The sequence below is a fragment of the Peromyscus eremicus genome, chromosome 16_21, assembly GCF_949786415.1.
Source record: "Peromyscus eremicus chromosome 16_21, PerEre_H2_v1, whole genome shotgun sequence".
Taxonomy (NCBI): domain Eukaryota; kingdom Metazoa; phylum Chordata; class Mammalia; order Rodentia; family Cricetidae; genus Peromyscus; species Peromyscus eremicus.
Window position 1 is genome coordinate 51688571 of NC_081432.1, and position 22937 is coordinate 51711507.

The window sequence follows — 22937 nt, forward strand, 5'->3', positions numbered from 1 at the left end:
CTACACAGAGAAACCCTGTCTCAAAAAACAACAACAACAAAATAATATTCTACAACCCTTTTTGTAACTCCAAGTGGCTCAAAGACCTCAATTTGAAACCTGAAATACTAAAACTGTTAGGAGAAAACACAGACAGAAAACACATGATACAGGTGTAAGAAAGACTTTCTAAATAGGCCTCCATTTGCCCAGGAATTTAGGCCAACAATTGACAAGCAGGACCTCATAAAACAAAAAAGCTTCCATACAACCAAGGAAACAATCCATCAGTGAAGCTGAAACCCACAGAGTGGGAAAGAATCTTTCTTTGCCAGCTATATATCTGACAGAGGATTAATATCCAGAATAAAACAGCTCAAAAAACAGAGCCAAGAAAACAAATGACCCAATTAAAAATGGGCTTTGGATCTGAACAGTGAGTTCTCAATAGAAGAAATAAATAGCTAAGAAATGTCTCAAAAAGTGTTCATCATCCTTATTAGCATTTGGGGAAATGCAAATTAAAAATACTTTGAGATTTCAACTCACCCAGTCAAAATGGCTAAGATCAACAAAGTAACTGACAACAAATCCTGGCAAGGATGTAGGGAGAGGGGAACTCTCATTTACTATTGGTAGGAATGTAAATTGGTGCAGACAACTCTGGAGATTAGTATGCAGGATCCTCAAAAAGCAAAAATAAATCAACTCTCTGACCCAGCTGAACCAATCCTTGGCATATGTCCAAAGGGTTCAATATCTATTCCACAGACAATATTCACTGCCACCTGATTCACAATAGCCAAGAAACTGAAACAACCTAATTATCCTTCAACAGATGCACAGATAATGAAAAGTGGTACATATACATAACGGAATAATACTATTCAGCTATAAGGAAAAATAAAGTCATGGAAGTTGCAGGTAAATAGATGGAACTAGAAACTATTAAATCAAGTAAGGTAACCCAGACCCAGAAAGACAAATGTTGCGTGTTCTCTCTCGTCTGCAGTTCCGAGCTCCCAATCTTCAGATGTGAATATGTATATGAGAGCAAACACAGAAACCAGGGATGTATAAAAGGAGTATGTCGGGGTGAGAGGCTAGAGAGGAAAATACAGGACATATAAAGGGGTAATGGGATAAAAGGGGAGGGGTCCAGTGAGGGAGGGGAGGGAGGTCAGTACAAGAGAGTGAGGGACAAATAACATAGGATGTTTAAGAAAGCCAACAGAATCAAATTATTTTATATTTATCCCAAACGATATACATACATGTGTGTAACACACACATACACACCTCTTAGATGAAGTTACACCATTTGGGCCAGCAATGCTCCCCACAGGAGCTGTAGACCATCTAACAAAAACTGCCGTACCAGGCATGAGAAAACTCCTTTGGAGTTAATGGTGGAGTAGCCCAAGAAGTGACTCCTAAAATTATAGGCTATTGCTGGTGCCTTTTGTTGCCTGTCAGAAGTCGAAGGTACGTCTCTGTTATTGAAGAATGCACACACTTGAAACACAGGACTTGGAAGAATCCAGCTGGATCTAACCTGAAAGCCTCCTTCCTGTGGCATCGCTTTCTTAATACCGGAAAGTGTTAGCACAAGCAGACAAGAGAGGGAAGTAATCAATAGTCCTATCCATCTGAGCCTCCCACCAACCACAACGACCAACATGGCAAGATATCACTAAAGGTAAAATAGTGGCATTCATATCTTCGCGGTGACCAGTGTTTTTTTTATAAGGTGAGAAACCTTTAACATACCTGTGTGGAACATGGTGTAGTATCCCAACCTTTGTGGAATAGCAGGAGATGGCCTCTAGGGTTACACACCCAAGAGATTCCTTTTACTTCAGGCTCCTCAGTGGCCTGATATTTTTACAGTGTACTCAGGTAAGAAATGAGTCTTCTATGAAGTAACATTTTTCCTACATTCGATTTCATTTTTCGTCTGAAAGAATCTCAAAAGACAATTTTCTGGAAAGATGCTGTTAAGGCCAGCAACTTGGATACATTTTAAAAATTATTTTCTTTTATGTTTTAACATTTTGTGGTTAAAAATTCTCTTTCTCTAACGTTTACTTCATTTTCCATCTAAATCCACTGGGGCGCAAAACTGGACAACTCTGTAAATCCTAAATTCCCACCTGACGGAAGGCCTACACTCAAAAATGCAGGAAAGACCACAACTCCCAGAATGCAGTGCTTCCTAATTTTCCTGTTGCTCAATGATTGGGGGCGGATCTTGAGCCTCTCCTCTGCCCCATTGGACAGCCTTCCTATTAGGGCGGAGAAAGCGAGGCCATTCTCTTCCAATCCAGGCAACCGAAGGGAAGGCCGGGATAAGAAGAACCTGGCTATTGGACAGTCACATTCCGGACGTACGAGAAATCAGCCAATCGTAACGCGTCTCGGCTCCCTGCGTCCTCCACCGTAAACTTCCGTGGCGGGAAAAGTTTTCGCGCCAGGGCGGAGTCACGCGGGTTTCTCGGCACGGTTTGGCGGCCGGCGATTTCGGGGTAGCGGCATGGCGGGCACCGTAGTGCTGGACGACGTGGAGCTGCGGGAGGCGCAGAGAGACTACTTGGACTTCCTGGATGACGAGGTGAGGCTCGGGCGGCCGGCCCGGTGCTGGGGTCCCTGGGGGTGACCCGGCCCGGCAGCTCGGGTTTCCGCGGGTGACCCGGCCCGGTGCTGGGGTCCCTGGGGTGACCCGGCCCGGCTGGTGGGGTCCCCGCGGTTAGCCTGGGTTCAGGCCCCGAGATCTCCGCGGAGGGTCAGGGCCATTGGTGTTTCTTTTCCCTCCGCAACTTTCTGATATCTTTTCCTCTTCCTTCTCCTTCTCCTCCTCCTCCTCTTTCCGCTCCTCGACTTCCTGATATCTGCTTCTAATTCTTCTTCTTCCTCCTCCTTCAAGTTTACCTCAAAATTAAAAAATTTTTTTTTCATGTCTTAAATTAGTATACGTTAACTATGCATATGGCTTTCACAAACAACGCATTTTGACCATATTCACTTCTCATCACTCCCTTCGTTTTCTTGCTCCCGCTGATCCCCTTCTACTTCCATGTTTTGTTTTTGTTTTTGTTTTTTTTTTTTTGAGTCAATTAATTTTCCCGTGGGAATTTTTAATTATTTTTTTTAAATTTTTATGTTGTGGTGTAGATGGTTCCCAGGGCTATGTGCTTGTGCTCTTCCCCTGAACTGCCTCTTTTTCTTGAAACCTCTCTTGGTTACTCGCTAGAGGTTTCCTCAGAGCCATCTAGTTTGTGTCTAAATGCATGTGATGACCCAGCTTGCTCAAGGAGACAGGTGTAAACAAATGGTTAAGCCCGTCTTAACTCTTACTTAGATAGAAAGGAGGTGCTGCCCCCCCCCGGGGGGGGGTGCACCGAGATCTGCACCAAGAGCTGCTGTAACTGGCTCAGAGTGCTCAGATTTTAGTTACTGACTTGCTTCCACCAATTTGGCTGCTTGTTTTATGTCAGATCAAAAGGATTTTGTGTGCAGGTAAAGTGGGGTTTCTGTGCAACCCCCCAAAAAGCTATAGGGTATTGTTGAGCACTGAAAGTTTGTTGATCAATGCAAAGCAATTTAAATTTGAGTTTTAAGAGTACTTAGTTTACATTTTTGTGTATTTTTGAAGTCTACATCATGCCTTTGAAATAAGACTGCAGTCAGGCATGTTAACATCCAGTTTTTAAAATGAAATTTTCATATTAGCAAGGCTTTTTACTTATTGCTCTTTAAGAGTTAAGTCATTTTAATTCCTAATCAAAATATAAGCATATAGAAGAACTGTTGCTGATCATGGTAGCGTGTGATAGGTGGGAAGAAAGGGCTCTTTGCAGCCATGTGCTTCCTGGGTACCATTTGAGACATGTGAGTGCCAATATGCTGGCATCCTCATGTGTAAGTGACATAATTGGTATTCAGTATCAAGTCAGTGTAGACTTCGAGTAGCTCCCAAGTCCCCAGGTAGGACTTTTGAATACCTTCATGTTGACGTCCTCTGATGTAAAATAGTACCCCACGGTCAGTAACCGCTTTACAAATCGGATGGCCAGTGGTCACTAATGCTCTGTTGATGTAGACAGTGGGTGTTTTTTCCTTGTCTGTAAAGGCCTAGATCTCATCCCAGGATGGGGAAGGCCTAGAGAAGACCATCGCACAGCTGAAAGACAGGAAGGAAGTATGTCACACCAGAGGATAAGAACTCAGAAATGACCACCCTTCCTTCAAGTGTTATGTCCTAAGTATCCCAGGTTGGAGACCCAGCTGCAGATCCCGTTGCTGAGTCTGTCTGCTCCCTAACTTCTGACTTTTTCAGCTACCTTCTAACACATCCCTGAATCCTGAGCTGGCTGTCCCTTAGATTCAGACCAGTCTTACTCTCACTGAAGACCACACCGTCTACCAGTTTTTACAGCTCCTCACTGTGAACCTATCTGCTTACTTGTTCTTCTTCTTGTTGCTCTTGATAGAGTCTTATTCTGTAGCCTAGCTCTGAACTGAATGGTGATCCTCCTGCCTCAGATGCCTGAGTGCTGGAATTATAGGGTACCTCCAATACCCCACCTGAGTTCTAAACAAAACTTTTCCTCTTTGTATCTCCTTCCTGGCAGCTTTGGAAATCCAAGCTTGCTATCAGGAACCTGCAGAAAAGGAACCCTAGGTATCCTAGGTTCATAGTGACTTTATGATTCTTATAGTCTCCTTATAGGTTGTAGGTGAAACCCGAGACTAGTGAATGAGAGAAATTGGTGGTCACAGATTTTGAACTGAGCTGTTCTGAAACACTGAGTTATGTAGCTGTTTTGATATGTCATGATTGATCTGCAGGAAGACCAGGGAATTTACCAGAACAAAGTTCGGGAGCTGATCAGTGACAACCAGTACCGGCTGATTGTCAGTGTGAATGACCTGCGCAGGAAAAATGAGAAGAGGGCTAACCGGTAAGTGACAACAGGGTTTGGAGGGGAATACTCTGTGTTTGGGTGAGAAAGGCATCATCTTGGAACAGGCTTCCCTGAGAGAGACCTGGATTGCACAGTTGTCCTCTCACAGAGAGGACGTGGTGGGCATTTTGCTCTCAAGTGCTCCCATCTTCCAAGGTTTTGCTGAGTATCTATCATTTTTACATCTTTGATGAATTGAAGTCAGCCTCAGTTCAGTAGAAATGGGGTTTTCTTTCACTGATCTTAGTGACCTAAGACTGTTTCTTCTTGTCTTAAGGGTCGTTTTCCTGAACTCTGCCTAATGGTTCTTTGTTGTGATCTTACTCAGCCTCCTGAACAATGCTTTTGAGGAGCTGGTCGCCTTCCAGCGGGCCTTGAAGGACTTCGTGGCCTCCATTGATGCAACCTATGCCAAACAGTACGAGGAGTTCTACATAGGCTTGGAGGGCAGCTTTGGCTCAAAGCACGTCTCCCCCCGGACCCTCACCTCTTGCTTCCTCAGCTGTATGGTCTGTGTGGAAGGCATTGTTACTAAATGTGAGTGGGTTGAAGGTGGTGCCAGGGTCCTAATGAAGTGGTAGGATGTAGATTTAGGAGGTCCTGAAACCCAGAGAGTTGTAGCGGGTCTGGGGAACTTGTAGTTTGAGAGAAGTGAAGCATTGGAGTTAAATCGTAAAATGTGGAGGAACTCGGGGTCCACAGCAACTAGGGGGACTGGCAGTGTCCACCAGCAGTAGCAAAATGGTGAATTTCCAAAGCTGGAAGAAGAGTCCTGCTCTTCTAAACTTATGGCAACCTCGAACTGCCCCTTAATTGACATCAGTGTTACTTAAAAATTTTACGTGAATGCACTGATACCCTGTGTATGAGTGTGAAGACGAATAAATGACAAGTGTTACTGAAACAGGTTAACCTAGGTGGAAGAATCCAGTGTCCAAAGTCTTGGCATGGTTTACATCCCTCCTGTGTCTGTCATTGGGTGTCTTCGGGTGACTTTGTACGTGCCTTTGCATTCCTAGGCTCTCTAGTTCGTCCCAAAGTCGTTCGCAGTGTTCACTACTGTCCTGCCACTAAAAAGACCATCGAGCGACGCTACTCTGATCTCACCACCCTGGTGGCTTTCCCGTCCAGTTCTGTTTATCCCACAAAGGTGAGGACATGAGTCAGTCGGAAGTGAATCAGCCTTGGGGGCTTGGAATCAAAGAAGACTCTTTTAATACTAGTAGTTGTATAATATCTAGAGTCATTGTTCTAAAAGTAAATAATGTAAGGTAAGGATAATTCTGACGAAAGGTTGGGTGCAAGATAGTTTAATATAGAAATTCCACCTTTTTTTTTTAATACTAAAGTTAGGGATTAGAGAGTTGGCTTAGTGGGTAAGAGTTCTTGATCTGCAAACATGAGGACCTGGGTTCAAATCTCTAGCACCCAAGTGAAAGGCTGGGCATACCTCCATGTGCCTGCTAACCCAGCTGTCTTTGGAGAGCAGAGACAGGTGGATCCTAAAAGCTTACCTGCTGGCCAGCTAGTCTAGCTGAAACGAAGAAGATACCTGATGTCATACCTATCTCCACACGCATAAGAGCAAGTATTTTCTATGTCACAGACAAGGACAATGTCCTAAGAGGTATCCTGTGTGTGCACCACACACACAGAATAAAATTTAGAACAGTTGGACTGTAGAAAGCCAAAAAGAAGGAGAAACATTGGATGGCAGGTATTTTAACAGAGTTGTAATCAGTTATATAATATACTTTCTAAAAGTAAAATGGGAAATGCTTCTGTTAGGTGATCCCATTGTATAATCTTTGCAGATATTTCCGTGGATTTGGGAAGAGACAGTAAAAAGCTTTCTTGATGGTGTTCAGGGTGAGAAAAATGGAAGATAACTTTCTTAGTGAGACAAGAGATCGTTAATACTGATTACTTGGTGTCTGTACTCATTTAGTCAAAAGATACCTCTTAGGACATTGTCCTTGTCTGTGACGTAGAAAATACTTGCTCTTATAAGATGATAATTACATGAGATTGTAGCACGGTCTCTGGCACATAGTGAGCACTCAGTGAATCCACAGTGGCTTGTGTGGTTTTAGGAAATTCACATGTAATGGGAGCACACCTTAATGTTTTTTATGGAAGCTTAATATATTAATATAATATTATATTATGGTTATAATATATATTTGTAATACATGTTAATAAACTGTATTATATAGTTTTCATATTTATATGGAACTCCTAAGTGTGTCGTTTGAGTTTTTACAAGCCGAATATACTCAAAATCAGCATCTAAAGTGGGAACCAAACTTACAAGTGTGCAGAAGTCCCTATTGAAGGCTGTGCTATCTTGGTGTCTCTGTATAGCCATTGCTGTCCTGGAACTTTCTATGTAGACCAGGCTGGCCTTGAACTCACAGAGAGCCACCTGCCTCTGCCTTTCGAGTGCTGGGATTAAAGGTGTGCACCACCATGCCTGGCAATCCTGGTGTCTTTTGTCCAGTGGTTCTCAACCTTCCTAATTCTGCAACCCTTTAATACAGTCAGTTCCTCGGGTTGTGGTGACCTGCAACCATAAAATTATTTTCGTTGCTACTTCATAACTGCAGTTTTGCTACTGCTATATATTGTAATGTAAAGTTACAATCTCTTTGAGTTCAAGGCCAGAGTTCCAGGACAGCCAAGGATACACAGGGAAACCTTGTTTTGTGGGGGCGGGGGAAATGGAAAAACTGCACCAAATTGTTATCACAGATTCAGCATCTATACGGGGAGTCAGGATTTTAATAAGGTGTTGGTATAGTCATGGTCCCATCATTAAAAACTGACCCTTCTGTTGGTTGGTTTGTTACTAAGTCAGGAATCAGGCTAGGAAGGCTGTAAGACGTGCATACACTTTTATTAAGATTCTACATGGTAAAGTTTCAAAGTCTCTGAAAGATAGTTTTCCATATTAGATGAATACTACAGTTTTGAGACAAGACTGAAATAACTTCTTCTGTGGCTGGCCTCTTTTTTAGGATGAGGAGAACAACCCCTTGGAGACAGAGTATGGCCTGTCTGTCTACAAGGACCACCAGACCATCACCATCCAGGAGATGCCAGAGAAGGCCCCCGCTGGTCAGCTTCCTCGCTCTGTGGACGTCATTCTAGACGATGATCTGGTGGATAAAGTGAAACCTGGGGACAGAGTACAGGTGGTGGGGACCTACCGCTGCCTTCCAGGAAAGAAGGGCGGCTACACCTCGGGGACCTTCAGGTAAAGGTCTGCTGGGGAACGTTTGGAGCACTGGCAGTTTCTAGCCTAGCAGTGCTTTGCTCCAGGCCGCCATATACAGGAGGGCACTAAGTGGTGGGTGATGTGAACTGCCTGCCAGTGAGGTGCTGTGACTCTTGTACCTCCTCCTTCTCATATAGCACTGGGAATGTTGGCCACCCTAGGCCAATCGTGGAGTCACTGGTGACACAAACAGCCTCATGACCAGCCCAGCCTAGGATTCCCACCCCGCCTCTTTTCCGTACACACTTGTTCATTGGGCATTGTGTCCTCACTGTGGCTCATGGCCCGAGAGCTCAGCTGAGTTCAGGAACCTCCCCTTCTCCCATTTTCTGGTGTAGTTTGTAGACCAAGAACACCTAATGCCGCTGGGCGTTCAGCAGGCTTCCTCCTCTTTCTGTGCTGCAGGACCGTCCTGATTGCTTCCTCTTTCTGTGCTGCAGGACCGTCCTGATTGCTTCCTCTTTCTGTGCTGCAGGACCGTCCTGATTGCCTGCAATGTGAAGCAGATGAGCAAGGACGTGCAGCCTGCGTTCTCCGCTGACGACATAGCCAAGATCAAGAAGTTCAGCAAGACACGTTCCAAGGTCAGTTAAGAGGGGATGCCTTTGGTTTGAAAGGGTTGTGGGGGGCTGGAGAGATGGCTCAGAGGTTAAGAGCACTGGCTGCTCTTCCAGAGGTCCTGAGTTCAATTCCCAGCACCCACTTGGTGGCTCACAACCATCTGTAATGAGGTCTTTGCCCTCTTCTGGTGTGCAGACATAATGCAGGCAAAATACTATATACATAATAAATAAATAAATCTTAAAAAAGAAAGTGTTGTGTCCTGTGTGTGGCCATCTTTGTGCTGCATCTGGAGGAAGTTGGGATTTTTTTTTTTCCCCTGAGGTATGTGTTGCTAGTGTCCATTTTCATTCCAACTGGCAAATTAAGGGTATGTTTGCCATTTGATTGGTAACACTTGTTCTGTCTGCTGGCTGGGCTGCTCAGGTGAACCTAATGCAAATTAGAGTATAGGAGTTACAGTATCAATGTACCACTTAGCCTTACTTATAACTGGTCCAGTTCTGCAGAGACAGTCTCATGTAGCACAGGGTCTCCCTGAACTCCTGATCCTGCTGCATACACTACCATCTGGGTTTCCACCTTTTATTTTGAAATAAAAAGTGCATATTTTTTGTGGGCTCGGGAAACCCCACTGGGTCTCACTAGGCTTTTTGCTCTGTTGGTTCTTCCTCCTTTAGGATGTCTTCGAGCAGTTGGCCCGCTCACTGGCCCCTAGCATTCATGGGCACGACTATGTCAAGAAGGCAATCCTCTGTTTGCTCCTGGGAGGGGTGGAGCGAGAGCTGGAAAACGGCAGCCACATCCGTGGAGACATCAACATTCTCCTCATAGGTACAGTGCTGGGGGATGCCTTAGACGAGCTTTTACCTCAAGGAGTGGGTTGTAGGAATATGTGTATATACCTTCTACAGCTGATCATATTTCAGCTCCATCAAAGTGCAGAGGGCTAAAATGGGTGTTTTTAAAAATCATCCCTGGAATTCTTGATTTATTATACCTAGACTGTATTCTGAGGATGGGAAAAGGGAAAGAAGTGACAGTATCAGATTACTGTGTGACTTGTGCCAGGAAGTATGCTGCAGAAGCAGGATTTGTTGGGGTGTGTGGGGACTTTGCTGGAGAATCACCACTGCCCTGTTTTGTAGGTGACCCATCTGTTGCCAAGTCCCAGCTTCTGCGGTATGTGCTTTGCACGGCACCCAGGGCCATTCCCACCACCGGCCGGGGCTCGTCTGGAGTGGGTCTTACGGCTGCCGTCACTACAGACCAGGAAACAGGTAAGGGCGGGCGGCTTCTTGGCAGAGGCCCAGTGTGAGTGTGACCAGATTCTTCAAGCTGGCTGTAGACGCTGGCTTAGGTTTGGAATATTTGAAAGGTTAATGAGGTGTTTTGTAAGACTGAATGCTTTGGCAAAATGGGTCAGTTAGTGAAGGCTTTAGGTCTCTGTTACTAAAAATGTGTTCTAGAAGATGGTTTGAATGATGGCAAAGGGAAAAACAGCAATTTAGGAGGGAGGTAAAAATGAAATTGGGGGAAAGGTTGGAAGAGCAGGAAAGGAGCTTTGGTTGGCTGTCACTGAGGGTGATGAGGAAAGTGAGTCTAGATGTGAGACTCCTGGGAGGGCTCAGCAAGACTGCAGGGTGGAACTGAGAAGTAACACTTCATATTTTCCTATTAAAGCCTCTTTACTGTGTTCTCATGCACTGTGGTGATAAGTTGGAAAGAGACCCAGATCCTTCCTGTCCTTTCACTTAGCCCGTGGCATGTACTTTACTACCTCCTCTGTTCTAGGGGAGCGTCGCCTGGAAGCCGGTGCCATGGTCCTGGCTGACCGAGGAGTGGTTTGCATTGATGAGTTTGACAAGATGTCTGACATGGATCGCACAGCCATCCACGAGGTGATGGAGCAGGGTCGAGTGACTATTGCAAAGGCTGGCATCCACGCTCGCCTCAATGCCCGCTGCAGTGTTCTGGCAGCTGCCAATCCGGTCTATGGCAGGGTAAGCAGAATTAGGTCTGTGACCGCTATTCTGGAACTGATTTGGTTTTGCCTAATAACTGAGCTAAGAGGTTTATTGTAGGGGAATTATAAGTCAAAAACTTAACTCATCTTGTTACTGTCCTTGGATTATAGCAGTTAATCATCACAGTTCTATAGAACAGAATAACTTGTGTATGTGTGTGTGTGGGGGGGGTATAGGCCAGAGGTCAAGGTTGAGTGTCTTCCTCTATCCTTCTCCACTTGAGATAGGGTCCGTAAGTGAACCTGGATTTTGCTGTTGGGGCGACTGGCTAGCCAAACAGTTGATGTTGGGAAACCATGAAGTCTGTAACTGGGCCATTCTGCTTCTCTAGTATTAGGAGACTTTGTATGTTCAGTAAAAGTACCACAACTCCTAAAATGCTCTCAGATCTGAGCCTTGGACTTTCAGGCAGTGTTGGTGTTGAGTCATGACAGCATATGCAGTGAGAATGCACATGTGTGTTCCGAATAAGGCTTTATTGAAGTTGTCACACTCTCTATATGGCTGGTTTGAATTAGCTTACGTCATTGAGCATCCAGAACCTGCTCCTGGTGACTCCCTGATGCTGGGTTTGCAATCCATAGTTAAGGAAGCTGTGATATGTGTGTTTGTTTGTTTTGGTTTATCAGGACGGGGCCTCTGGGAACCCCTAGCTGTCCTAGAACTTAGCTGTGTAGACCAGGGTGGCCTTGGACTCAGGAGGCAGAGGCAGGCAGATCTCTGTGCATTCAAGCCTGTTCTTGTCTACAGAGTAAGTTCTAGGATGGCCAGGGCTACACAGAAACCCTGTCTGAAAATAGAAGGACAATTATGTTTTGTGTGCATGTGTGTGTGTGTGGCTGTGCATGTGTGCAGCCTGCATATGAAGGTCAGAGGGCAGCTTGAAGAAGTCATTTCTCTCCTACCATATTGATCCCCACTGATCCCTGAACATTGAACCCGGAACCTCACACATGATAGACAAGGACTCTACCACTGAACTATACTCCAGTCCACATTTTCTGCTGGCCTGTTGTACTTTATGTGGCCTAGCCTTACATTCTCACCCCCAGGATTGATTTGGCCCTGATGTCCTTCCTACTGATGTTGCCTCTATTTAATTGTCTTCTTGTGTTCTCTAGTATGATCAGTATAAGACTCCTATGGAGAACATTGGGCTTCAGGATTCGCTGCTGTCACGATTTGACCTGCTCTTCATCATGCTGGATCAGATGGATCCTGAGCAGGATCGGGAAATCTCAGACCACGTCCTTAGGATGCACCAGTACAGAGCCCCGGGGGAGCAGGATGGTGATGGTGAGTACATGGGACAGCAGGAATGGCCCACCCATGTCTTCGGGCCAGACCCAGGGCTGTTGCCGTTCTGTGTCTGGGTTAATGTTACAGGTGCCCTCACCTCTCCATCCTTCTCCCCTTACATTACTGCTCACTGGAGGTTGAGTGTGTGTCCATTTTGGGTTCTGCTGTATCTCTTAGCAGCGTTTTGGCTTCTTCCTATGTGTGAGGTTCATATGTCTGTTTCCTCCTGGGTTCTGGCTTTCTAAATCTTGGTCTTATCTCTGTGCTGTAGAAAAGGCAAGTTCACTTGGCTTAAACTCCTTAATTTCCTGTGTCTCAACTTGTGTTTACCAGCTTTGCCCTTGGGTAGTTCAGTGGATATCCTAGCCACAGACGATCCTGACTTTGCCCCGGATGACCAACAAGATACCCGGATTTATGAGAAGCATGACAACCTTCTACATGGGAGCAAGAAGAAAAAGTGAGCATCCCTTTTCTCTCTTAACAGAACCTGAGACTTTTGTCACATTAGATTTTCTTTTCGGGGTCGACAGGTAAAACATTTGTCCTCGCCAGTTGCCTTGCGTATGTCTAGGCTTGATTTAGCTGAGAGTCAGATGTTTTTCTAAAATAGAAAGTTTGACAGAGCTAGGCATGGTGCACCCCTGTAGTCTTAACACTCGAGGGGTTGAGGCAAGAGAATTCCTAGGAATTTGAAACTAGCCTGGACTACAGATAACCTGTCTCAAAAGTTTTTTTTTTTACAATATGCCCAAATGCTAGTGGTGTGTGATCTGTCCTCTTAGGTGCCCTGTGGTTCTTCATGGTAGTTTTTGGTGACGGTTAGTAGGTAGCGATCAGTAGAGTCTTGGAGAGTGAATTTGAATAGAAGAGACTTAGATCGGAGCTCAAAGTATGTGTGAACTCTGGTACCTCTGTTTGGCCATGCTGTAGAAAGAAGCATAATTATACTGAATTTGAGTTGATGTTTTTTTCTCTGAGCCAGTCAGTATTCCTACCTACAAAATGTGGCTGGTGTCAGGTGTGATCTCAGCACTCGGGAGGCAGAGGCTAGTGTATTTGTGTGAGTTCGTGTATTTGTGAGTTTGAGACCAGCCTGATCTACACATGAGTTACAGGCCAGCCAGTGATAGTGAGACCCTGTTTCCAAAAATGGGGGGCAAGGGGCTGGAGAGATGACATAGCACGTTAAGGCCAGTTCTGGAGGACCTGTGTTCACTTTCCAGCATCCACATGGCAGTTTATAATGGTCTGTAATTCCAGTTCTAGGGGATCCTCTTCTGGCCTCCATGGACACAGGCATGCACATTGTGTACAAACATGCATGCAGGCAAAACTCCCATACACATCAAAATAAATAAAATCTCGAAGAATAAAAAACAAGAGCTGTAATACTAGAGTTTCTTCCCTCCGTTATAGGAGTGACAGATAACCCCCGAGGTTAGGTAGAGGATGTTAGAAACGCTTTGTGTGTGTCCCTGTGAGAGGTAGTGGCGATGGTGGGTTCCAGGCTTCATCTCTGCTCTGTCTATGGTCCTTGCTTTCTTTGAGAGGTTAGACCATTGCCCAAGATGGGTTAGGAAAATGACACTCATCCCCTTGGATCCAGGGAGAAGATGGTGAGTGCAGCTTTCATGAAGAAATACATCCACGTGGCCAAAATCATTAAGCCCATCCTGACACCAGAGTCAGCAGCCTACATTGCGGAAGAGTACTCGCGCCTGCGCAGCCAGGACAGCATGAGCTCAGACACTGCCCGGGTGAGTGCACAGCGGGTGTGGTCCCGAAGGCCTCTGGGGACATGAGGGCTCTCTGGGAACGTGGGAGGTTTGGGGTTGTTTTTTTCATAATTTATTTTTATTTTATGTGCATTGGTGTTTTTCCTTTTGTCTGCATGTGTGTCTGTGAGGATGCCAGATCTCCTGGAATTGGAGTTACAGACAGTTGAGAGCTGCCATATAGGTGTTGGGAATTGAACCTGGATCCTCTGGAAGAGCAGCCAGTGCTCTTAACCACTGAGCCATCTCTCCAGACCCCAAAATACATTTCTGTGTCTGTCTGTCTGTCTGTCTATCTATCTATCTATCTATTTTGGTTTTTTTGACACAGGGTTCTTTTGTGTATCTCTGGCTGTCCTAGAACTTGCTCTATAGATCAAGCTGGCCTCGAACTTGGAGATCCACTTACCTCCACCTCCCAAGTACTGAGATTAGAGGTGTGTGCTACCACCAGCACCACCCTACTACATTTCTGTTCAGAACCTGGGGGGTTTTAACTTGACTATCCTTTCTGGTCTGAAGAACTTTGTTAACACACATTTAATTATCACTTTTCTGAAGGAAATGAAAACTTAGGACCTGACAGATAGTAAGAATCTCCCCCAGTGAGCTATGAGTAGGTTCCAGGGAGTGACCTTGTTTCCGTTCTCACATACATGAGAAAAGAACTGACAGTTGAGACTTGAGAGGAGGAGGAGGAGGAGGCAGAAAGGTAGATGGAAGACCATATACTTACCATGTACCCAGTGTGGTGCTTGGAAGAGAATGGATGTGAGGGCTCTTTTGAGTACAGATGTGAAGAGAAGAGAAATCTTAGAGGGGTGTGAATGTCAGTCATGTTTGGGCAGACTTGGGCCAATAACTAGGAGTGACTGATTTTTAGTGTGACTTAATAGAGCTGCCCTTGAATTTATCTGCATCTTCCAGGGACAGTATAGTTCATACGGGGTTATAAGGAGAGCCCACAGTTCAAAGCGCTGCTTATATGACAGACTTTGAGATCACCTAACTGTCCCCTTATACTTGTTCTGTCCCTGGGTTCTGTTGGTCCTTTACTTCCCCTCTGCCTGTGATAGATCCATGCTCAGGACATCACTGCATTGCAGTCTTAGAGCAAGTTCTTACTCAGCTCAAACCTGCTCTCCACATCTCTACCCATGGATTCCCTAGGATTCTGTATCACTGGTTTCCATACGAATAGCTCCCTTTCTTTAGCACCATTCTGCCCTGTACAGACTGTTCCGTTGCGTCCATGTTGAGGACTTGCTCGCTGGAGCAAGAATTGAGTGAGAGAGGCCATTGGAGATACAGTCCTGGTTGGTCCCTCAGTTTGGATCATCTAGCTCTGTTAGTGCACATGGAGACTTTACCAGCTTCTTAGGAGTGTGCTCTCTGGACTCAAGGTGTTCCACATGAGCACATTCAAGCACCCAGAGATTTGCTTCCGAAGATCGGCGTGGGTGGAAATTGGAAGTTAGATCCACAGGTAGAAAGGAGCTGCATACGGCACTGAAAGTGTGTGTAAAGGGAGACAAGGAAGTGTGCTAGAGAGTGACCCTCTGCCTGCAGAGCTCTGTGGCTGGTTTGCAGCCTGGCACACATCCTTTCACTGTGCAGGCCAGTCTCCTTACACCAGTGAGCAGGCTGGGTAATAGCAGGGCCCGTGTGAAGTCCCTGAAACTTAAAGTCAGCACAGTGTGATTCATGTAGTAGCAGCTGGAAAAGACACTGGTCCTGTTTGGTTTGCAGCCTCCCTGGGAGCCACGTGGTAGGGATGGGTCAGGCTCCTCTCTCTGTAAGACTACACTACTCACAGGAACCTGTCCTCAGAGCTCCACTTTTACACAGGTGGCACCTTATGTGGCCTTTGACACATTTGGCTTTTGGATTCCCGTGTCCTCGTCTGTAAAGTACTTAGTTTAGAGGAGTGACTTTCAGAGGGAGTACCCAGCTCCCCGGGGCATTGTGGGCCTGACTAAGGACTGGTTTTCCCCACTTCACTTTTGTGCTGTCTCACCTTTCTCAGAGGTTGTGGGATGGCTCATTTCTTCCTCTCTCTCACCTTTCCTCTCCCTGAATACCCTCCCTTGGGTTCCTTGGCCCTTTTTCTTACCTTCCTGAATTTCCAAAAATTCATTTAGTTCTTGACAACTTCACACAGGTATAATGTGTTCTGATTACTCCGCTCCTGTCTCACATCCTTGGCAGCCTCTCCTCTGCCCTACCAGTGTCTCACAGACTCGGGAATTTTGCTTTCCACGTAGTTGAACCAGGATTATCTGTGTGACTCTAACCATCCATTGGCACTTGGTGGGGTCACAGTGGATAGACATGAAAACCATGACTCCCCGCCTCCTTGAATCTTCTGGTAACAAACAGTTCAGCAGTGAGTAGGGCCTCTTGAGTCCCTCCCCATCTGTGCCTTGCTGTCAATGACCTAGTCTTGTCATTGACTCAGTGCAGGCATCCGCAGATGCTGTGACTTTGGGATCGTAGTGTCTTGTGTCACGTCCAGAAGATGGCGTTTCCCAGCTCTACGGCCTGTCTTCCTGTTCTTCTATTCTTTTTACCCTCTTCCGCTTGTTTCCCGCACCTGACGGGGATGGTGTAGATAGTTTGGGACCGAGCACTCAACTGCCACTTACTCTCAGCACCTTGGGCAACTGTGAATCTTCTCTTTCCCCACTGCTCACTGGAGAGAAACTGTTATGACTAAGTGAGGGTCACGTTAGTTGGGTACTGGTGACTGTCTGAACTTTCCATGGTGCCCATCTACAGAGATGCAGACCTGGGGCTTTCTGAGCGTTTCTGTGCAATGAGAGGGAGACACACATTTCCTCAGAAGTCACTCCCTCACGTTTCCTTCCCTAGACATCTCCAGTGACAGCGCGAACACTGGAGACGCTGATTCGACTGGCCACGGCCCACGCGAAGGCCCGGATGAGCAAGACTGTGGAGCTGCAGGATGCAGAGGAAGCCGTGGAGCTGGTTCAGTATGCTTACTTCAAAAAGGTGAGCCAGAGGGGAGCCCCTCAGAAGAGGAGGCAGAGAGTGTAAGAGCCAGAGGGGATGGAGGACCCCAGGAGAACGAGGCCCTCGAAATCAGCTGTGCAAAGGGCATTTGAACTCAGACTGAAGCAGCAGGCACAGGCCTGCAGGGGGCTGCACCAGGTCCTCTGCATGTATAATACAGCTTTCAGTTTAGCGTTTTCATGGGACTCCTTCCTGAGTGTGGGAATGAGTGGGTCTCTGACTCTTGTGCCTTCTCCTGGACTCTCTTCCTTCTGTTGCTTTGCCTTGTCCGACTTCGATGTCATGGTTTTTGTTTTATGTTGTTATGTTTTGTTGTTACCTCTTAGAGGCCTGTTCTTTTCTAATGAAAGACTGAAAGGGAGTGGATCCGATGGGAGGAGAGGTGGGGAGGGGAAACTAATCAGGATATATTGTGTGAAAAAAAGAATTTATTTTTAATAAAGGGCAAGAAATAAGAAAAACAATAAGGGGAGCCTTGTGCCCGTCGCCTGCTGCTCATCTGAAGAACTGTAGACCTTGAAGGTCTAGAGCTGTGGTTCCACCGTGCTTTTCCGGATTCCTTCTCTTCCTGAAGTTGGGAGCTGTGTTGAATTTCAACTAAATACCTGATCTATAAAGACCTGATTGTCCTCCACTTAACCATAACGGTTTGGACACCTCCCCAAACATGTTTCTTTCTCAGTAAACATAGAGTACCTACTGTGTGAAAGGCCTCCCTCCCAGCGTTGGTGAAAGATGGCGAATAGGCTTGCCCTGCCTCTGGTCCTGGACCGTGGACCAGGGAGCATAGAGATTAGTCTTAGAAACTTGGAAATGGTTTCTACCGGCGATGCACGAGAGACTCGAGGTTCCTGACTCGGTTTTGGCCCCAGTGACAAAGTCCTTTGGCTTGGTTCTAGGTTCTGGAGAAGGAGAAGAAACGTAAGAAGCCAAGTGAGGATGAATCAGACCTGGAAGATGAAGAGGACAAGAGCCAGGAAGACCCCGAGCAGAAGCGGAAGAGGTACGGGGGCAAGGAGAAGTGGGATGAGAGGCTCTGTGGGGGCGGGAGAGCACTGCTTGTTGGCGGGTTCCTCGGGGCCCTGTAGGGTTTGCAGATGACCATGGTTGGGCACAGGAGAAGGGGAGAGCCTGTGTGCTGTTCGGTATGGCTTCCTATAAGGGGTGCTGAGTAGCAGAAGTGATGCTGTCATTAGGTCTTCAGATGTTCTGGGGCTGTTTTTCCCTCCTGCTTAATCGTTTGTTAGGCTGGTGACGGACACAGCACTGGGCAGCGGGGCCTGGAGAATGTCTTCCAGGAACTTAGTGGTTTGTTCAGACCCCTGCCTGCTGTTTGGTTTTGGCTATACATTGTTCTGGGGTGCGTGTGGTCAGAGCCCCCCAGTGGAGCTCCTGAAGCCTCACGGTTTCTTGACTGCTATGGTTTCTTCAGGAGGAGGACGGATGCCACAGAGGATGGGGAGTCCTTTGACCCTTACGACTTCCGTGAAGCAGAGAAGGAGATGCCTCAAGGTGAGTGAGCATGTCCCCATGACCCGACCAGTTGCAGTTGGTGCTGCCTTTCCTCATGAGCCCCTGAGACCAGGACCTTTGTCACCTTGAGAGCCTTGGGAAGCCACAGTGCGCACTTAAGAAGGAAGCGTGGCTCGCTGCTCATTCTATATAACTTTGTCATGCCTGGTGGAAGCATCCGGGTAGTGCCTTGAGGGACTCCCGCCTACTCAGTCCCTCTGTCCACGGGGGTTTCCCTGTGTTATGCTCCTGGCCCTGTAAGAACCATGGGAGACAGTGCTCACAGGCTCGGCGAGGCGGGAAGGGGCAGCTTCTCCGGGGTTGGTGGAAATGGCTTCACCGTGTTGTCTCCCCCACCCCTGAAGTGCACACTCCGAAGACCGATGATTCTCAGGAGTCCAAGGAATCTCAGAAGGCGGAGCTGAGCGAGTCCAGGTGAGTGTGTCTGCTCATGTTTGGGAATTGCTGCTGCTGAGAGACCCGCTCACTTCCAGGCAGAGTGCCACCAGCCACCTCTGATGAGCTGAGAGCTGGAACTCCAAGGGCTTTACAACACCCCACACCGATTCCAATGCCAGGCTCACCCGGACAGTTGCAAGCCAGTGTCCGAATGCCTGTGACAGTTTTGCAGGTCTCTGCCAGGTTTCTCTACTTTCTTTGTGGGAATTTGAGTTGTTACTTTTAAGTCAAGAGGAAGTGGCCTAATTTCCCAAGGGCAAATTTGAGTTGTATTTTTTTTTTAATTTCATAAATTGTGTCTACTTGATTTGAAGTGGATTTTCACTAGGGTTTCAGAAAACACTTTCCCCCTGAAATTTGTGTTTACCGGACACCAAGGAAATTCCATAGCTAAGGTTAATTTAAAGATACAGAACACAATGCAGTCAAACATGGAAAATGATTTAGAGAAAAACACTAAGCTCATTGTGATTCTGGTCTCCAGAAGCAGTCACCGAACCCTGTGCTTTTCGAATCAGCTCAGCTAGATATCCAGGAGGGGGCCCTGTATAGAGTCTTTGGTTTTTAAAACATCTGCTATACAAAGCAGACTGGCCTTGAACTCAGAGATCTCCCTTCCCTTGCATCCTGAGTGCTGGGATTAAAGGCGTGTGCCCCCTCACCCAGTTTGATGTATAGATTTTGTTTTGTTTTGAGACATGGTTTCTTTGTGTAACAGTCCTGGCTGTCCTGGAACTCACTCTGTAGACCAGGCTGACCTTGAACTCACAGAGATCAGCCTGGCTCTGCCTCCCAAGTGCTGAGATTAAAGGTGTGTGCCACCACCGCCCGGCCAAAATACAGATTGTTAAACAAGCTCTTGAACGGCATGAGGTGGCTCCATGTCCCTGCCATTCACAGTGAAACATTCTTAGGTTTGTCACATGGCACACAGGAGGCATTGTAAGGTTCCTAGGCTCTGGTGGAGAGGTGTGGGCTTCCATAACTACTGTGAGTACACTGTCCCCAGATGCTGTGCCAACTGGTTTACTGTGCCGTGTCGAGGATTTCGGTCTTTTTGACAGCCTCCAGGCCTCACAGGCCCCCTCGTGCCTGAATTGCAGGAAGCTCTGTGAGCAGTGTAGGTTAGCTTTAAAGGGGGATGCTTAGAATATGGGGAGAACACTAATGTTAATGCTCAATCTCTAATCTTGCCTTAGAGCTTCAGGTTTGTTTACTACTATTTTGTTTGGTTAGGACATGGTCTCACCGTGTGGTCTAGGCTGCTTGTGAGTTTGGGGCTTCTTCCAGCCTCAGCTTCCTTATGCTGGTGTTATATATGTGCTGCAGTGTGCCTGAATCCTCCTCTGCTCATGTTTCTCCTGTCTTGGGCAGGTTGAAGGCTTTCAAGGCGGCCCTCTTGGACGTGTTCCGAGAAGCTCACGCGCAGTCTGTGGGCATGAACCAACTCACAGAATCCATCAATCGGGATAAAGAAGAGCCCTTCTCCTCAGAGGAGATCCAGGCTTCCCTGAGCAGGATGCAGGATGACAACCAGGTCATGGTGTCTGAGGGCATTGTCTTCCTTATCTGAGCGGGCGTATCTGAAGTCGCTCCTGCCAAGGACTGCCCTGTCTCTGCCTTTGGCTGCCTTCTCCAGTGAACTGTTTCAATGATGGAAGTGGGGAGCTGGGTGATGATGATCAGGACTTGGTGGAAAGCTTTGAGAATGACAGCTGCTGGGGCCAAGAGCTCTGAGGGAAGGCCTGGACTCTGTCAGAATGCCTGGGTCACACCCCTTCCAGTCCTCAACGATGGAAAGAAAGTTATTCTATGACTTGTTTGGGGGCACAGCTGTTTTCTGCTTATTGCTTGTGTTTTTAGTTCCTCCCCCACCTCCCCCCCCCAAGCACTTTAGTCCAGGAAAAGCCTGAGGTCTGTTGTGCCAGAGCGGCTCAAGCAGATCACAAAGGTGGATTGGAGAAAGCTTTCTTTGCAGTTCAATTAGACTAATGTGTAACATGTATTGTTGACCTAAATATCCAAGACATGACGTTGAGTAAATATGACTATTTTATACATGTGGACTTTATACTCTGCTTTAAAAAATAATTTTTATTTATTTGTGTGTGTATGTGAAGGTTGGAGCTGGGACACTGGAGGTCAGTGAATGTCTTGTGGGAGTTGTTCCTCCATCTACCATGAGGATCCTGAGGATCCAACTCAGGTAGCAGGCCGCTTTACCTTCTGAGCTGTCTCTCAGGTCCAGGCCCACTTGGAAATTTTTTTTTTCTTTTAACTCATTGCAAATAAAATCCCACACTGACTAGCCTGGTTTACAGAGCGAGTTCCAGGACAGCTAGGGATATAAAGAGAGACTTGTCTTGAAAAACCAATATTCCCCCCCACCCTGACCCACAAGAAAAGAAATCCATATACTGAAATTAACCAGACCCAAAGACTATACAACTCTGTGAACTTCTGTACCTTCAGAGTAGCCACTGGAAAGGGAGACAGTGGAGTGTCAGACGAATTTTATACTTTCACTGTTCAATTTATGTTTATGCACTTATCCACCACCAAAAAAGGGAACTTGATGACAGAGTTAGAACTAGAAAGACAAGTAGCTATATGTCTGTTCTTCATAACTCGTATCCATTAGTTCTTCCTCATGCCCCGGTGTCCAGCCTTTTTTTTTCTCTTGTCTGCATGTTACACTGTACCCACATGTACATTGGCTAGGTTCCACATACAAGGGAGAACGTGTGTTTATTTTTTTCTTTCTGAGATTGTGATGTCGCTTAATATGCTCTGTATGTGTTCCTATAAATTTTGTGATTGCTTTTTTTCTTAGAGCTGAATACTTACCATTTTTTCTAGGTCTCAGATTTTCATTGTCTGTTCATCTGTTGATGGACAACTGAATTGATTTCAGTTCTTTGCTACCATGAGTAAAGTAGCAATAAATGTGGGGTACAGGTGTCTCTAGTAGGGTGTGGAGTTCCCTGGGGGTTGTGCCCAGGATGGAAAAGTTAGGGCCATATGGTAGTTTTAGTTTTAATTTTTTGAGAATTCTCCAAACTGATCTCCCCAATGGCTGTATTAATTTGCTGGTACTTTTTATATGTATATTTCATTTCATTTCATTTGCAGGACTAGCCTCTGTATTTACATCAAGTCACCACAAGGTGGCAGCAGCCCGCTGTGATCTCTTTGGGGATTTTATTTCTGTCCTGTAGTTTTCCTCAGTAAACTATTTGTCAGCTGAAACTGCTAACAGATTGTGCACACCAGGCCCTGCTGATTTGGAAAAGCTAAATACACAGTGGTCACTGAAAGTTCAGGGAAACGGACTCTGGCTTAGTGACTCAACAAAGGTCCCTCTTGGAGAACTGATAATTTATTTGAGAAACCCTTAACATAGTTCTTGTCTGTAGAGGGATCCCCTTGCAGGGTACTTTTGTAGTTACTTGGCATTGAGACATTTTGTTTTGTTTTATATGTTTATATATATATTATATATATATTTTACATATATATTATATATATAATTTTTTTTTTTTTTCTTTTTTTGGTTTTTTCGAGACAGGGTTTCTCTGTGTAGCTTTGCGCCTTTCCTGGAACTCGCTTTGGAGACCAGGCTAGCCTCGAACTCACAGAGATCCGCCTGCCTCTGCCTCCCGAGTGCTAGGATTAAAGGCGTGCGCCACCACCGCCCGGCTATATATATATTTTTAAAGTGTGTTTGTACAGAAGTTGGCAGGGCCAGCACAAATTTCTCTGTGTATTGAGTAGCTTTCAGAGAACTTGAGTTTACTTAAATAAGGGTGTCACAGACCTGAGCTGTGTCCTGGTGACAGATGTGCCCTGAGTTGTGCCAGTTTTCAGCTGTAGGCTGATGGGGGTACGTCGTGTTGATTGGAGATTATCCTTTTTCCTGAAGCTACAAAACAAGATTCTGTAGCTGTTCATGACAGGGTTTTATTTTGGTGTGCGGGTGAGGACAAAATTATTGGTGAGTTGAGGTTCGTCTTAAAAGACACACCCCCCACCCCCACCCCCCACCCCA

At 46.2% G+C, this 22937-nt stretch overlaps 1 protein-coding gene across 1 annotated transcript; it reads left to right on the plus strand.

Annotated features, from left to right (window-relative positions):
• Window positions 1-2444: 2444 nt before the first annotated feature.
• On the plus strand, window positions 2445-20960 carry Mcm3 (minichromosome maintenance complex component 3). The gene is made up of 17 exons (XM_059281486.1): window positions 2445-2590; window positions 4828-4940; window positions 5272-5480; window positions 5963-6093; window positions 7961-8199; window positions 8696-8804; window positions 9462-9615; window positions 9930-10061; window positions 10576-10784; window positions 11930-12104; window positions 12441-12567; window positions 13717-13867; window positions 16757-16897; window positions 17818-17921; window positions 18351-18430; window positions 18796-18865; window positions 20264-20960. The coding sequence occupies exons 1-17, from the start codon at window positions 2513-2515 to the stop codon at window positions 20460-20462; spliced, it is 2421 nt and encodes an 806-aa protein (XP_059137469.1). The 5' UTR covers window positions 2445-2512; the 3' UTR covers window positions 20463-20960.
• The last annotated feature ends 1977 nt before the right edge of the window (window positions 20961-22937 follow it).

What these genes read in the sequence shown, in the direction of transcription:
- Mcm3 (XM_059281486.1), top strand. Translation starts at nt 2,513, where the DNA reads ATGGCGGGCACCGTAGTGCTGGACGACGTGGAGCTGCGGGAGGCGCAG. An exon ending in CATCAACATTCTCCTCATAG is followed by an intron (nt 9,616 to 9,929) that starts GTACAGTGCTGG and finishes CCTGTTTTGTAG; the next exon opens with GTGACCCATCTGTTGCCAAG. An exon ending in GGGGGAGCAGGATGGTGATG is followed by an intron (nt 12,105 to 12,440) that starts GTGAGTACATGG and finishes TGTGTTTACCAG; the next exon opens with CTTTGCCCTTGGGTAGTTCA.